General features: G+C 53.9%; 1 protein-coding gene across 5 annotated transcripts in view; it reads left to right on the forward strand.

The window, feature by feature from the left end:
• DGKZ (diacylglycerol kinase zeta) overlaps positions 1 to 14,022 on the forward strand; it is a 41,230-nt gene that overhangs the window by 19,254 nt on the left and 7,954 nt on the right. For 2 of the 5 annotated variants that reach the window (XM_062635814.1, XM_062635813.1), the window contains exons 2-24: positions 572 to 680; positions 1,377 to 1,472; positions 2,243 to 2,320; positions 2,601 to 2,657; positions 2,986 to 3,054; positions 3,507 to 3,578; positions 3,880 to 3,996; positions 4,089 to 4,160; positions 4,443 to 4,538; positions 4,806 to 4,888; positions 5,209 to 5,269; positions 6,145 to 6,258; positions 6,668 to 6,808; positions 7,288 to 7,366; positions 7,670 to 7,725; positions 8,702 to 8,764; positions 8,971 to 9,044; positions 9,156 to 9,267; positions 9,570 to 9,769; positions 10,374 to 10,474; positions 10,598 to 10,677; positions 12,105 to 12,174; positions 13,975 to 14,015. In XM_062635814.1, coding sequence (XP_062491798.1) covers positions 572 to 680; positions 1,377 to 1,472; positions 2,243 to 2,320; positions 2,601 to 2,657; positions 2,986 to 3,054; positions 3,507 to 3,578; positions 3,880 to 3,996; positions 4,089 to 4,160; positions 4,443 to 4,538; positions 4,806 to 4,888; positions 5,209 to 5,269; positions 6,145 to 6,258; positions 6,668 to 6,808; positions 7,288 to 7,366; positions 7,670 to 7,725; positions 8,702 to 8,764; positions 8,971 to 9,044; positions 9,156 to 9,267; positions 9,570 to 9,769; positions 10,374 to 10,474; positions 10,598 to 10,677; positions 12,105 to 12,174; positions 13,975 to 14,015 — 2,041 coding nt within the window. Of the gene's footprint in view, positions 1 to 571; positions 681 to 1,376; positions 1,473 to 2,242; positions 2,321 to 2,600; positions 2,658 to 2,985; positions 3,055 to 3,506; positions 3,579 to 3,879; positions 3,997 to 4,088; positions 4,161 to 4,421; positions 4,539 to 4,805; positions 4,889 to 5,208; positions 5,270 to 6,144; positions 6,259 to 6,667; positions 6,809 to 7,287; positions 7,367 to 7,669; positions 7,726 to 8,701; positions 8,765 to 8,970; positions 9,045 to 9,155; positions 9,268 to 9,569; positions 9,770 to 10,373; positions 10,475 to 10,597; positions 10,678 to 11,767; positions 11,813 to 12,104; positions 12,175 to 13,974; positions 14,016 to 14,022 lie in introns of all 5 variants that reach the window. The other 3 variants (XM_062635810.1, XM_062635812.1, XM_062635809.1) reach the window with 3 other exon arrangements.

Genomic DNA, 14,022 nt, shown 5'->3' on the forward strand with positions numbered 1-14,022 from the left:
TCCCGCTTAGGCCAGCGCTGCCTCTGATGCTCTCAGTGCAACCCCAGGGCTGCAGGGTGCCCTCTTCTGCCAGCCTGGGGAGAGAAGGAGGTGGCAGGCCTGGCTGTGGGCTGGAGATGCGGACCTGCACACATGGGAGCAGCTCGCTAGCCCCGAACCACTGCTTTTTATCTGTCTGGTTGTGCTTGTCCCTGAAAATGGCCCAGGCTCTGGAATGTATTGGAATGGGAGAGCTGCGGGGAGCCTTCCAGGGCAAGGGCTGTGGGTTGTCCCCATCACAGCTTGGTGGAGCATCCCAGGCTGTTTTGCAATGGACCTGTCACCCCTGAAGGCTTTGACTGAGCTGGCCTAGACTGCGCCTCTTGCTGGGTGCGAGGTGCTGAGCTATCAGCAACACAGACAGCACCTCTTCATCCCACAGGAGCGGGTGCTCCTCAGCCAGCGGTGCTGGAAGTTCATTTCCAGACGCTTGGTCCTGAGGATGCTTTTCTGCTGCATCCTAGAAGCAGGTTGTGCTTTGCACGTGTTTCTCCTCCCCTGATCTAATAGCCAGCCCTCCTGTGTCTTCCAGGAAAGCTATTGCCAAGTCCAGCCTCCAGCACATGGTAGCCCAGCCCAACCCTGCCCTAGCCCTGAGGAGTGACTCGGAGAGGCAGATACGCAGCACTGTGGACTGGAGCGTAAGTTGTAGTGTATTTTGCTTGGCATTGCATGGAATAGGCTCCCAGCCAAGAAGCAGCAGGCTCTTCCCAGGATGAGGGTTCCCAGGTGACTTTGGCTTTGACACATTTATGGCCTCTGCCATTGCCACCAGCTTGTGCCAGCATCTGTGCTGCTGGCAGCATCCTGCAGTGCTGCAGAGAGGCTGTGCAGGCACATGTAGTTCCTGGGAGGGTGGCAAAGCTACTCCACTGAGAGCTCTTCTGCTCCTGGCAGCCGAGGTATTGTGGTGGTTGGGGACAAGCAACAGGAGCAAGCCCCTGCTCCTTCACCTTCAAAGTCCAGCAGACTTTAAGCTACACTCTCAGGTCATAGAACAGAAGTTGTTTCAGGAGTCCCCTGCATGGCATTCACCCCAGTGCCTCCTCTCAGGGGTGATGGAAGCAGCCCCCCTGTGCAGGACACTGGGTTTTGGAGCTGGTTTTCTTGGGTCCTTGTTTACAGCAAGTGGGACACAGCAGCAGCTTCATGAGGTTTCCTTTATCCAGATGTTGGCCTTGGTTGTTCTGTATATCTTGTCTCCTGGTCTACACCAAGCTCCAGCCTCCCACCTCCCAGCATTGTCCAGTGTCTTGTCCTTCACACAAAGCATTTTAGGGGTTTGGATGTGCATCTGGGGGTGCTCTCAAATAAACATGTTGTCTTGTGCCTTTCAGGAGACTGCAGTCTATGGGGAGCACATCTGGTTTGAGACCAATGTCTCTGGGGACTTTTGCTATGTTGGGGAGCAGAACTGTATGGCAAAGCTGCTGGTGAGTGGCCGCACACCTCCCTGGCAAGGACCCCAGATGTGGGTTCTGCTGCTGCCAGGCAGAGAGGCCATGACGGCCTCTGCTGGGGAACATATTGGGGGCTCCAAGGTGAGGAATGTGTCCCTCCTGCCCTCGTGTGCTGGAGGGCTTTGACCTCTATTTCTGCCAGTGCTGATGCTCAGTTTGCAATGAGAACCCACCACAGGGCTGCCACTCACCCAGAGGTGGTATGATAATATTCCAGGGAGAGGCTGTTGGGATCCCATACCCTTAAACGGACAATCTGAATCCAAAACCTTTCAATAGAGGAGAAGACTGAGCACTGGAGCCCCAGGCCTGCTGCCTCCTGACCCTGCAGGCAGCACTGATCTTACGGGGTTGTTGCAGTCCTCCCTCCCAGCTTGCAGGCTCAGTCCTGCTTGTGGTATGGGATACAGAGCCCTGATGCCATCCTGTGCCTTACTGTGGGAGCTCTGCAGGTGCCTCCCAGACCAGCTTCCATGGTGCTCTCTGGCAGTGTCAGAAGAGGCCAAGGACTGCAGAACAAGACAGCAGGAGACCAGCTCCCTGCTCTGCCCCAGAGCTGAGAGCATCTGCTCTGTGCATATGCTTAGATCCCTTCAGTTGCAAGAAGTCTAGTTTGTGTCTACTGCAGGACTTGTTCTGCATCCTGAGATATACAAAGGAGGTGTGATGGGAGGCTGAGCTTGCTGGCCTCTGAACACTGCTATTCACATGCATGTTTTTCCTCCTCTTTTCTCCTCCTCCAGCAAAAACCTCTCTCCAGGCGTAAGTGTGCAGCCTGCAAGATTGTAGTGCATACACCCTGCATTGAGCAGCTGGAGAAAGTGAGTAAAGCCTGTTAAGCCCTCTCTGGCTTACAAAGCTGTAACAGCCTTTCCTTGGGCAGCCTCTCCTCTTGGTTAATGAAATACAGTATCAAAAGGAGCATCATCACTAGATTTGGGGCCTCAAGCCCTGTTTTGCTCAGTAACAGAGAGATGTGAAGGGTTTCACAGCAAGCACCAAGTATCTCCAGAGGCTCCGGGCTTGCTCTGGTAAACTCCAGTAGGTTTCCTTTGGGTCTGATGGTCTTACTGATACCTCTTATGTGTGTTCAATCTACAGATAAATTTTCGCTGCAAACCTTCCTTCAGGGAGTCAGGATCTCGGAATGTAAGGGAGGTGAGATATGCCTTGGATGCTGCCTATACCTGCCTCCCTTTCCAGTGTGCTCACTCTCCACTGGGTTTGTTTTGTGGGATTCTCAGTCTTCAGTTTCCTCCCCCTCTTGTTTTTTCTGGCTTTAATTCCTTCTTTGAGCGCCTTAATTTGGCCTCTTGCTCCCTCATTCTTCTCCCAGAGGGCTGGTGCTGTTGCCTGTGAGCAGTGGGCTTGCTGCAAGAGTAGAGCTCCTGGTTGGCCTGGTTCTGTTCCTCCTGCCTGTTCCCACATTCCCTCACGTGTTGGACCTTTCATTCCATTATTTTTCCTCTCTTTCTTTCCCCTTTAGCCCATTGTTGTCCGGCATCACTGGGTACACCGGAGGCGGCAGGAAGGGAAATGCCGGCAGTGTGGCAAGGTGAGAGGGTACCTTCTTGTTGCTTTGGGTTTCTTTCTCAGCCTGAGGGAAAGCGAAGGTCAAACCAGGGACAAGAACAGGACGGGGGACCAGGGGCATCCCACCAGTCCTGTTTGGCAGCAGTAGCCTACAGCAAAACCAACACATGTGCCCTGTTTTGTACACTGAAGCACTACATAAGTACTTCCCACATAAAGTTTTTCCCCTGGGACAAGTCAGTCCTGGAGAGGACTGTCTTCCTTAGCTTTCCTTGAGCAATAGGGACACCCCTGCAGAGCTCACTGGCCTCCCTGGTGCCATAGTGGTGGTTGGGGCTATCTGACAGGGACACAGAGGGCTCCAGCTGCAGGCATGCTGTCTTTGTTAACATCTCCCTTGGTGGTGGGAAAGTCCTGCTGGGTGGTAGAGAGCTGGGAGGGAATTCTCTAAGCCTCTTACCCTTTTCTCTACAGGGTTTCCAGCAGAAGTTTGCCTTCCACAGTAAAGAGATTGTAGCCATCAGCTGTTCCTGGTGCAAGCAAGCGGTGAGCAAAGCCCCCATTGAATGCCTTAACCAGCCTGTTCTGCACCTCATGATGTCTGCTTTCTGCTGGGACTCCCCAGGCTGCTTCTCTGCAACCTTCCCTTAACAGCTCCTCTTACTGGGAGAGGCTGTACTGTGGTAGCTGTGAGATTCTATGAGAAATTTCCTCTTCATTGCTTTCCCGTTACAAAATTCCTGCATGGTTTCCTCCAGCACTCCCTGCACTGGCATGGAGGAGCTGGGAGGGGGAGACAGTGGCTGTCCCCATGGTGGCTGAGTTTTCTGTCTGTCTTCTTCCCCAGTATCACAGCAAAGTCTCCTGCTTCATGCTGCAACACATCGAAGAGCCCTGCTCACTGGGAGCTCACGCTGCTGTCGTTGTTCCTCCCACCTGGATCCTGCGGGTCCGGCGGCCCCAGGTAAGGCACCTCAACTCCTGTGGCTCTTTCACAGCTCCTGCTTGCCCAGCAGTTCCTCACAGGACTTGGGGGTTTGTTTTGTTTCTCTCCAGAATCCACTGAAGTCAAGTAAGAAGAAGAAGAGGACATCGTTCAAGCGGAAATCCAGCAAAAAGGGGGCTGAGGTAAGAGATGAGAGGACAGGGAATGACCTTGTCTTGGAAGCATGGAGGGGGAGGGCAGTAAGGAGCAGAACTGGGAAACAAGGGGCTTTGCTGTGTCTGAGCTGAGGTTAAGGAGGCTGAGGTGGAGGGAGGGCGCCTGCTGGCAGGGCAGATCCTAGCTATAGGCTGATGGCGTGGCTGGGATGTCTTCCTCCCACTCCTGATCTGTGCAGCGTTAGGGCTCAGCTCAGGTGGAAGTTTGTGTTTCCCTGTTTGTTGAAGGACCTGCAGTGTTTCTTGCAGGAAGGGAGGTGGAAACCCTTTGTCATCAAGCCCATGCCAGCTCCTCTCATGAAGCCCTTGCTGGTGTTTGTGAACCCCAAGAGCGGTGGCAATCAGGTATGGCCATGTGTCCTGCATCTCCCTGAGAAGGAAGCTCTGTGAGGGCATTGCCATTTGGCTGCTGAGGTCTCGCCATAGCTTTGGTGATGTCTCAGCTGCAGAAGAGGCAAGGCAACCCCCACAGTGCCAGTTTGCTGCCTGGCAGTGCCCACCTAGGCCAGGCTTTGCCTGAATCCCCTGAGAACAGCATTGTCTTGGCCTGTCCCCTTCTTCTGCCACCCGCTGGGAGCTCCCTGTTACCTGAAGTCTTTCCTCTCCCCACAGGGAGCCAAGATCATCCAGTCCTTCATGTGGTATCTCAACCCACGGCAAGTTTTTGACCTCAGCCAGGGTGGACCCAAGGAGGCGTGAGTACTGATGGGGCAGCACTCTTCTGTCCCCCATCCCTGCCCCAGAGATTCTTCCCCAGAGCTCTTCCCATGGTTGGTGGAAATGTGATGCTCCTTAGCTCCCTTGTGCAGAGACCTCCACCAAGTTCATGCTTTGAGAGGCATCTCTAGGATACCCTGTGATCAGCCAGTGTTTCCTGATGGAGGGCTGGTCTAATCTGTGAGCTGCTGTGGCGGTGGGGAGGGAGACACACACATGGCATGAATGCAGGGTGGGCAGGGACCCCCTGTAACGCCTTCAATGCCTCTTCCCTCCTCACCCTCCCTGTTCCCTGCAGGCTGGAGCTGTACCGCAAGGTCCACAACCTCCGGATCCTGGCATGTGGGGGAGATGGCACAGTGAGTCCCCCAGCCCCTCTGTACCTTTCCAGTGCCAGCAGCAGCCCTCCTCACTGTAATCTAGTGTCCATGGTGGTGCCAGCTGGTGCCACTGGATACTGTGGGTCCCCCATGCACGGCTCCAGGGAGTGCTAGTCTGTAAGCATGTCTGGACTTACAGCTTTTAAGAATCATGGAGTCATAGAATGGTTTGGGTTGGAAAGGACCTTAAGATCATCCAGTTCCATCCCCTCTGCTATGGGCAGGGACACCTTTCATTAGACCAGGTTCCTCCAAGCCCTGTCCAACCTGGCCTTGAATACTGCCAGGGATGGAGCATTCACAGCTTCCTTGGGCAGCCTGTTCCAGTGCCTCACCACCCTTGCAGTAAAGAACTTCTTCCTTATATCCAGCTTAAATCTTCCTTGATTAAGTTTGAACCCATTACCCCTTGTCCTATCATTACAGTCCCTGTTGAAGAGTCCCTCTCCAGCATCCTTGTAGGCCCCCTTCAGATACTGGAAGCTGCTTTGAGGTCTCCATGTAGCTTCTCTTCTCCAGGCTGAGCAGACCCAGCTTTCTCAGCCTGTCTTTGTATGGGAGGTGCTCGAGCCCCTGATCATCCTCATGGCCTCCTCTGGACTTGCTTCAGCAGCTCCATGCCTTCTAATGTTGGGGACACCAGAACTGCAGACAGTTTTGGGGGCCAGTTTCCTCACTGGGGTTACTGGCATCTCCCACAGCATCTGTTTGGAGCATTAAAGACACTGAATAGCTTCAGTGGGGGCTAAGGGGTCCCCATCTCTCCTCCTCTGCCATTGCTAGTGCTCTGAGGTGGGACTTGCCTGCCAGTCCCTGGAATAACCAACTGTTTCTTTGCACTCCTGCCCGAGCAGGTGGGCTGGATACTCTCCATTCTGGACCAGTTACGCCTCAACCCACCTCCTCCTGTGGCCATCCTACCTTTGGGGACGGGGAATGACTTGGCCAGGACAATGAACTGGGGTGGGGTAAGTGATGGGCGCAAGCGCCTGCTGTTGCTGTGGGGGATTGAGCGCTTCATCTCTGGTTCCAGACACATGAGTGGGAATTTGCATGGGCTGAGTGTTTTGACTTGCTCTAAATACAGACCAACAAAGAAGTGCCATTTGAATGTCACTGGTGTGACATTTGAATTATTCTGCATTAGATTATAATCTATTAGGACATTAACAAAAGCAATCATTATTTTAAACTTTGGGAGAGTTTCAGAAGGAAGATGTATTGTTTTATATTTATAGTCCCACTTTGTGGTGCATTCAAGTAGAGTCAGTCTTTTCCACATCTTTTGTTCTGGGATGTCTTCCCAAAGCCCACTGTCTTTGGGGACATCTCTGCAGGAGGCAGGTAGGAGACTTGCCAGGTTCTGTTTTTCACCAGGGTTACACGGATGAGCCTCTGTCCAAGATCCTGTCACACGTGGAAGATGGGAACATTGTGCAGCTCGATCGCTGGAACCTCCATGTGGAGCCGAACCCTGATGCAAACCCTGAGGAGAAGGATGAGACAGCTGCGGACAAGGTGGGACATCTCCTGTCCGTGTTGTTCCTTGTGCGGGGGTCTGCATTCCTCTTTCTCCCACTGGTTCAGGTAGCCTTAGCACCTGGGGCTACAGCATTGGGTTGGTCTTTCCCTCTCCTTGCTCCAGTTCCACTCCTCCCCTCATAACTGACCCACATCACACACAGTGAGGCACATGGAGATCAGCACTAGCTGTCCACCGGAGGTTTTATAACCACAGCTTGCATCAGGTGTAAGCCCAGTCCCTCTGAGATGGTTTCTTTAGTAGAAACACATGTGACTGCAGAGTGTCTTCCTATCCCTAGGAGCCAGGGGCTTATCTGTCATCTCAGGCTTATGTCCTCTGTATTTTCCTGGGGGAAGGCAAATGGGCTCCCTCAGCCTCATGAGCACCATACATGGCTCTGCAGTAGCCTGACCTTGTCTTTGCTATGGCCACACACTGGCAGCTTCATCCTTATCCCTCCTTTCCATTTCAGCTCCCCTTGGATGTCTTTAATAACTACTTCAGCCTCGGCTTTGATGCACGGGTGACGCTGGAATTCCATGAATCCCGAGGTACAGAGGGGTGGCAGGGCTTGGGCAGGGTCTGTGGCGAGCGGGCTGCCCCAGAGATGGGCCTGTGAAGCATCCCTTAGGAAAGTGACCCAGAGGATTGCCCCAGGGACAGGGCTGGAGGAGGAGCAAACCTGAGAAGCAAGTGGAGGCTGCAGAGGGGGACGAGGGATGCCTGCATGGGAAGGGAGCTGGGGGGCTGCCTTCTGGCCAAGGCTGGCTGAAGAGCTGTGTCTGGGGAGAGCTGGCAAGTGAAACATTTCCATGTGCAGGCCGATGACCTGGGCTTCTTTCTCCTTTCCCTAGAGGCCAACCCAGAGAAGTTCAACAGCCGGTTTCGGAATAAAATGTTCTATGCTGGGGTGAGTGTGTGGAGGAGAGCTGCCTTCACAGCAGCCATAGCATCAGCTGGAGCACAGGCACGGCCCTGCCTCCTGTCCACACTCTAAACTCGCTCATCTCAGTTACACAAGGCTTCACGTGCACCCAAGCTGAGGCCCCCAAAGCTGGAGAAAGGCTGGAGCCTGGGAGCTGCAGCTCCTCGTTGGCCGTGAGCACTGCTGGCAATATAACTTGCTCTCTGTCCTATGGTGCTGTTGCTGTCTTGATCTCCTGCCACTATTGTTCTTGTTCTCCGGCTCACGGATGGTCACCCAGGCAAGACCTCCCTGGAGCTGTGGGGAGGCAGGCTGTCCCCCCTGCAGAGGAACAGGAAGCCTTTCCATAGAGTCCACTGACTACTTTAGTATTCTATTTTATACCTTGGGCCAGTTACAGCTCTCTAGCTAATTATGCCACCCTCCTGTGTCTCACCTGTAGAGCTCTGCCTCAGTGTTGTCTTTGTTGGCCAGTATAATTCCTTGTCTTTGTTAGCCAATATAATTCCTTACCCAGGTGGCAGTATGATGGGCATTTGAGCAGTTCTAAAGGCCAAGTGCTGCTCTGTACCATCTCACATCTCCTGTTTGTGCCTCCCCTCCTCTCTGTGCAGTTAAACCCAAAGGGGACCCCGGGATCTGTGTAACAGAGGACACAACTGTCTCTCCTGTATCTCTAGATGGGGCCACATCAGCTCTGTTTTATGGTACTTCATTACAGCTTGAGACTGAATTTGTCTGTGACTCAGGTCTGTCACTGGAGGAAACCCACCTTGCCAGCTCTTCCCTAAAGCCAGGGCTGAGCTGGCAAAGGAATCATAGGGCATGTTGCTGAAGGTGCCCCGTAGTTTTTGGTAGGCAAAATAGCAAGTAGAATAGATCAGGTTGTTTTCAGCTGAGGTCTGAAGGTCGGTGGCATTTCAGGGAACGTGGGCACTGACACTCTCTCTTGCCTTGGCAGACAGCCTTCTCTGACTTCCTCACTGGGAGCTCCAAAGATTTGGCAAAGCACGTCAAGCTGGTTGTAAGTGCACAGGGTGCTTTGGGCCCGGGAGGGGCATGAGCTGTGGAGGTGTGAGGCACACTGAGTATCTCAGGGTTGGGAAAGGATGTATTTCTGCAAGCATCAGCTTCCCGTGGCTTGGAGAACAGTCACTGTAGGGAGCAGAGGGGCTAGGGAAGGCCAGCATCCCCTTTACAGCAGTCTGAATGCCCCTGTGTTGTCTCCAGTGCGATGGGACAGACCTGACCTCCAAGATCCAAGAGCTGAAGCCCCAGTGCCTGGTTTTCCTGAACATCCCCAGGTGAGCAGCCACAGGACCTGCCCTCATGTGCTGGGCTCCTCATCCCCATGTCATATATCCTTGCCTGGATTTAGGGTGCCTATCCATGCATCACTCACCATCCCTTCACAGGTACTGTGCTGGCACCATGCCCTGGGGCAACCCTGGGGAGCACCACGACTTCGAGCCACAGCGCCATGATGATGGCTGCATTGAAGTTATTGGCTTCACCATGACATCCCTGGTGAGTTGGTGCTGTTGCTGGTTGTAGCTGGCAACCAGGGGAGCAACTGGTCCCATTGACTGGGCATCTGCCAGCCCAACAGCCCCACAGGTACTCTCCTGAGCAGTTGGGCTGGCCTGTGTGACAGTGCTCTCTGAGGTTTAGGTGAGGTGGTGTCATGCTCTGGTCTCCTTGGGTCCCTTCCCACTGAGATCAGGCCTGAGACCCTCAGACTTTGGTTCACTTGCAGCATCTGACAATGTGTGCTCCCCCCCATCCACGCCTCAGTCCATGCCCTGCTCTCACTCTGGACCCTTTCACAGGCTGCCTTGCAGGTCGGTGGCCATGGGGAGCGGCTGTATCAGTGCCGGCAGGTGGTTCTTACCACGTCCAAGGCCATCCCCATGCAGGTAGATGGGGAGCCCTGCAAGCTGGCCGCTTCCTGCATCCACATCTCCCTGCGCAACCAAGCCAACATGGTGCAGAAGACCAAGAGGCGCAACTCCATGCCTCTGCTCAATGAGTAAGCTCCAAGATCAATCTGCCACCTCCTCTCCATGGCAGGATGGGGAAAGGGGATCTGGGACTCATCCATCACTCCCAGAGACATTTTGATCCTCTCTCAAGGGCCTGGGAAGGAATCAGGTCACAGAAGTATGGCCAGAACCTTTGTCTGGGGCGTACAAAGATGCTCTTCATCAGGGACTATAGTGATAGGACAAGGGGTGATGGGTTTAAACTTAAAAAGGGGAAGTTCAGGTTAGATATAAGGAAGAAGTTCTTTACTGTGAGGGTGCTGAGGCACTGGCACAGGCTGCCCAAAGAAGTGAATGCCCAATCCATGGTAGTGTTCAAGGCCAGGTTGGACAGGGCCTTGGGCAACGTGGTCTAGTGTGAGGTGTCCCCCACACAGCCCATGGCAGGGGGGTTGGAGCTGGATGACCTTAGGGGTTTTCCCAACTCTAACTCCTTTATGATTGTGTTGGAGAAGCTGCTGGTGCCAGCCTCCCCACCCCAATCTTTGCACAAGACTGTGCTCTTGCCTGTTTTGGAGAGGTGAATGGGATAAGGAGAAACTGGGCTACCACTTCCTGATCCCCTCCCTTTCCCTTCCACCCTGCACACAGCCAGCAGCCAGTGCCCGAGCGCTTGCGGATCCGGGTGAGCCGAATCAGCATGCGTGACTATGAGGCACTGCACTACGACAAGGAAAAGCTCAAGGAAGCCTGTGAGTGACCAGCTGAGTGACCAGGGGGTGGGATCCACAGCCCCTGAGTCTGGCAGTGCCCTCAGCTAAGCTGTGGGAGGTGTCGGTGCTGCTCCCTGACTTGTGTCTCTGCCTGTCGTGCAGCCGTGCCGCTGGGAATCATCGTGGTTCCAGGAGACAGCGACCTGGAATTGTGCCGGACCCAAATCGAGAGGTTGCAGGAGGTGAGCTTCTGCATGGGAAGTGGTCAAGGATGGATGCTGAGGGTGGATGGGTTTGGGGAAGGGATTTCTAGGCTTCCTTGACCTGCACACATCAACACATAGGCTCCTGCTTGTGGTAACAGGTCATGGTTTGCCTTCACCATGTGGTGGCAGCAGGATCGCAAGCTGGATGGGTTGTTGCTCTCTGCTCTCTGGCAGCTTCTTCCTCAGCGTTGCTCCTCTGACCTTGTTCTCCCGGCCCAGAGTGTCAGTGGCCCAGAAAATGAAGGGGCAGCAGAAAAAGCCAGCACACGTCCTATGGATGCCTTCAGCCCCCGGGGGTTTGGGAGGGCCCTTCCTCTGTCCCTTGGTTTGCTGTGCTGTGTTCCTTCAGCCCTCTGCAGGCTCCCTGCTTCCTGGCATGGCTCTGCCCTCCCCAGGTGCCTGGATTAGGTTTGTCCCCTCTCAAGATCTTTATATTTGCAAATACTTTTGTGCTCCTGCCAATGTGCTAATGCGTGTCCATGACTGGACGTGGGCTGTGTAAGCCTTGTTCCTGGTGAGCAGTGCCTTCTGAGCCCACAGCGTGCCTCCTGGTGCTGCACTGTCAGTCTGATTTTCTCCCATCAGACTGAAGGGACCTTGCTCAGTGCCCAGTTACCTGGCTCTTGTGCCTTAGGGGATCCCATCCAGCATGTACATAGCATCCTGTGTGCCCAGATTGGCACACTGGCATCTGCCTGCTCTGCATGCCTGTCCCCTGCTTGCCTAGTGCCCAGGCACTGGTGAGAGCATGCAGGCAGGCACATGGCTAGCAGCTCCCAGGCTCAGAGGGTGATTCTTTCTTGTGGTGTCAACTTGGTAGACTTATGCCTCTACAGCCTCCTAAAGGTGTGCGCTGAGGCTGGTGTTCCTCAGTCACCTCATGGTTTACCTGTTCTCTCTTCTGGGCTCTCTGCTTTGGCCTCAAAGCAGGGCAGGGAGCAGGGACCTTGGCCAGGCGGTGTATAAAGCCAGATATGGCAGCACAATAAGCAGCTCCAGTGGGCTGAGAGGGGATGGGGGGGCCACCCAGACAAACTCTGTAATGGCACATCTTGCCTTTCTGCAGGATTTCCCTCCCCAGCTCTCTGCTTTAGAGCGCCTGCTCTTTCAGGTGTGTATGCCCTTGCTCTGTCCCCAAGGCCCATCTGTCATGTCCACTGTGCCAGTCTTGTGGGCTCATTGTGGCGCATCTTGCTCCAGGGAGCTGCTGTATGTCAGCTCCAAAATGTCCCATGCTGCTCCCCATGGCTGCATGCTCTTCCTGTCTGTGTTCAAGTTCCCCTTGCCATCCAAGTGCCTGTGGTCTTCCATGTCTTCAGGGATCTCCCAGAGTAGGAGGGATGCTCTGGGGATTGATGGCAAGGCCAAGAGACACAACTTTATTATCTCTTTTTGTTATGCAGGAGGGAGATGGAGCCAAACCAAAGACACTGTCATCCCAGAAGCTGTCACCCAAGTGGTGCTTCCTGGACTGTGAGTATCATCCTCCCCTGGATGTGCTGACAGCGTGCTAGTGGGGTCCTTCAGTCTGCCATCTCAGTGGAGGGAGGGGATGGAGATCCATGGGGCAGCAAAGACACAAGGGTTATTGATGTGTTAGAAACCATGAAAACACATATGAATATGATCACATAGGAATTTGGGCTTCTTCCCCTGAAAAGGTGATGGGATCAATAGCCCAACTGAAGTGCATATACACCAATGCACACAGCATGGGCGACAAACAGGAAGAGCTGGAAGCCATTGTGCAGCAGGAAAACTGACATTTGCCATCACAGAAACATGGTGGCATGACTTCACAGCTGAGGTGCTGCAGTGAATGGCTATGAACTCTTCAGAAGGGATAGACAGTGAAGGAAAGGCAATGGGATAGCCCTGTAAGGTAGTGTTTTGATTGTCTAGAGCTTAATGATGGTAATGATAGGGTCGAGTGTTTATGGGTAAGAATCAGGGGGAAGGCCAACAGGGCAGGTGTCATGGTGGGAGTCAGAGTTCCCAACCGGAATGAAGAGGCAGACAATATGTTCTGTCAACAGCTGGGAGAATCACAGTTGCTAGCCCAGGGAAATGGTTCAGTCGCCACCATACCTAGTGATGAGGCGTTTAAAAGCTGTGTAGACATGGCACTTAGGGACATGGTTTAGTGATGGACGTGGCACTGCTAGGTTAGTGCTTGGACTTGATGGTCTTAAAGGTCTTTCACAACCTAACAATTCTATGATTCTGTGAATTCGGGGGGTGATGGGACAGACCCTTAGTGAGAAGCCACTGAGAGCCATCCGAGGCTTAGGACTTAGGGATGTATTAGTGTCCAAGTGCTGCAGAGCTTTGGCCCCCATGCCATGTCTTTGGCTGCTGACTGCAAGTGGAGCAAGCGGCATCTGTTGGTGTCCTGCCCACACAGCCAAAGGCAGCTTGGCTGCATGTGCCTGCAGGGCTGCTGGGGTTGCTCTCCTGTGTCATGCAGGCAGGGGGCCCCCTGCTCCAGCAGACTGCAGGAAGGCTCACCAGGAGCATCCCAGTGATACGGGCATCAGGCTCCTCGCTGGGCTCCAGCTGCTTCTTCTCCCCTGCATCAAAATATCTCCTCTCCTTTTGCCTTCACTCACCAAGAGGCTGCAGAGCTCTCCCTCTATACCTGGAAGGTGACTGAGGAATCACTGCTGGTGGCATTTCATCTCCCTGACTTCCCAGTAGCAGGGCTTAGAGAACAGCAGAGCACAGCCATGGGCTGCAAAGTGAGCCTGGGAAGTCCCATGCTATGCAGAGAGGTTACACCTTCTCCCTCTGGAATTCCAGCCCTGCACATGGGGTTGATGGTGCTGTTGCTCCAGGTGTCCCTAGCAGGACTGCTATACCAGGACTGTTTTCCATCCTCCTGCCATTCCCACAGCAGCAGGTTCTGGCTCAGGAAGGTATGTCAGGAAAGAGGCCAGAGCCTCATTTAGGACAAAGGGATGCACTCAGGCTGCTGCCAGCAACAGGCTGATCTGAAGCTCTCCTGCTGTCTTTGGGAGGAAGGCCTTGGATCTACAGGTGGTGGCAAGCTTTGTGCCTGGCAGTCACAAGCACTGACATGGCCTCATGGTGATCCATGGGACCTCATTCAGTCAAGTCAGTGGGAGGCTGAGCTCCCTCTTCTCCCAGCCCTGCTGTGCCCTCAGTGCATGCTACAAAACAGCTGAGCAGTTCACTAGCACTCAGTGGTGGAAATGGCTGTCTCCTCATCTCACACCAAGAATCACCCTGTCTCTCTCTGTCCCTATTTTACAGCAACCACAGCAGATCGGTTCTACAGGATAGACCGTGCACAAGTGAGTG

The sequence above is a fragment of the Pezoporus occidentalis genome, unplaced genomic scaffold, assembly GCF_034315485.1.
Source record: "Pezoporus occidentalis ecotype Australia unplaced genomic scaffold, CSIRO_AGI_Poc_V1 ctg46, whole genome shotgun sequence".
NCBI lineage: Eukaryota > Metazoa > Chordata > Aves > Psittaciformes > Psittacidae > Pezoporus > Pezoporus occidentalis.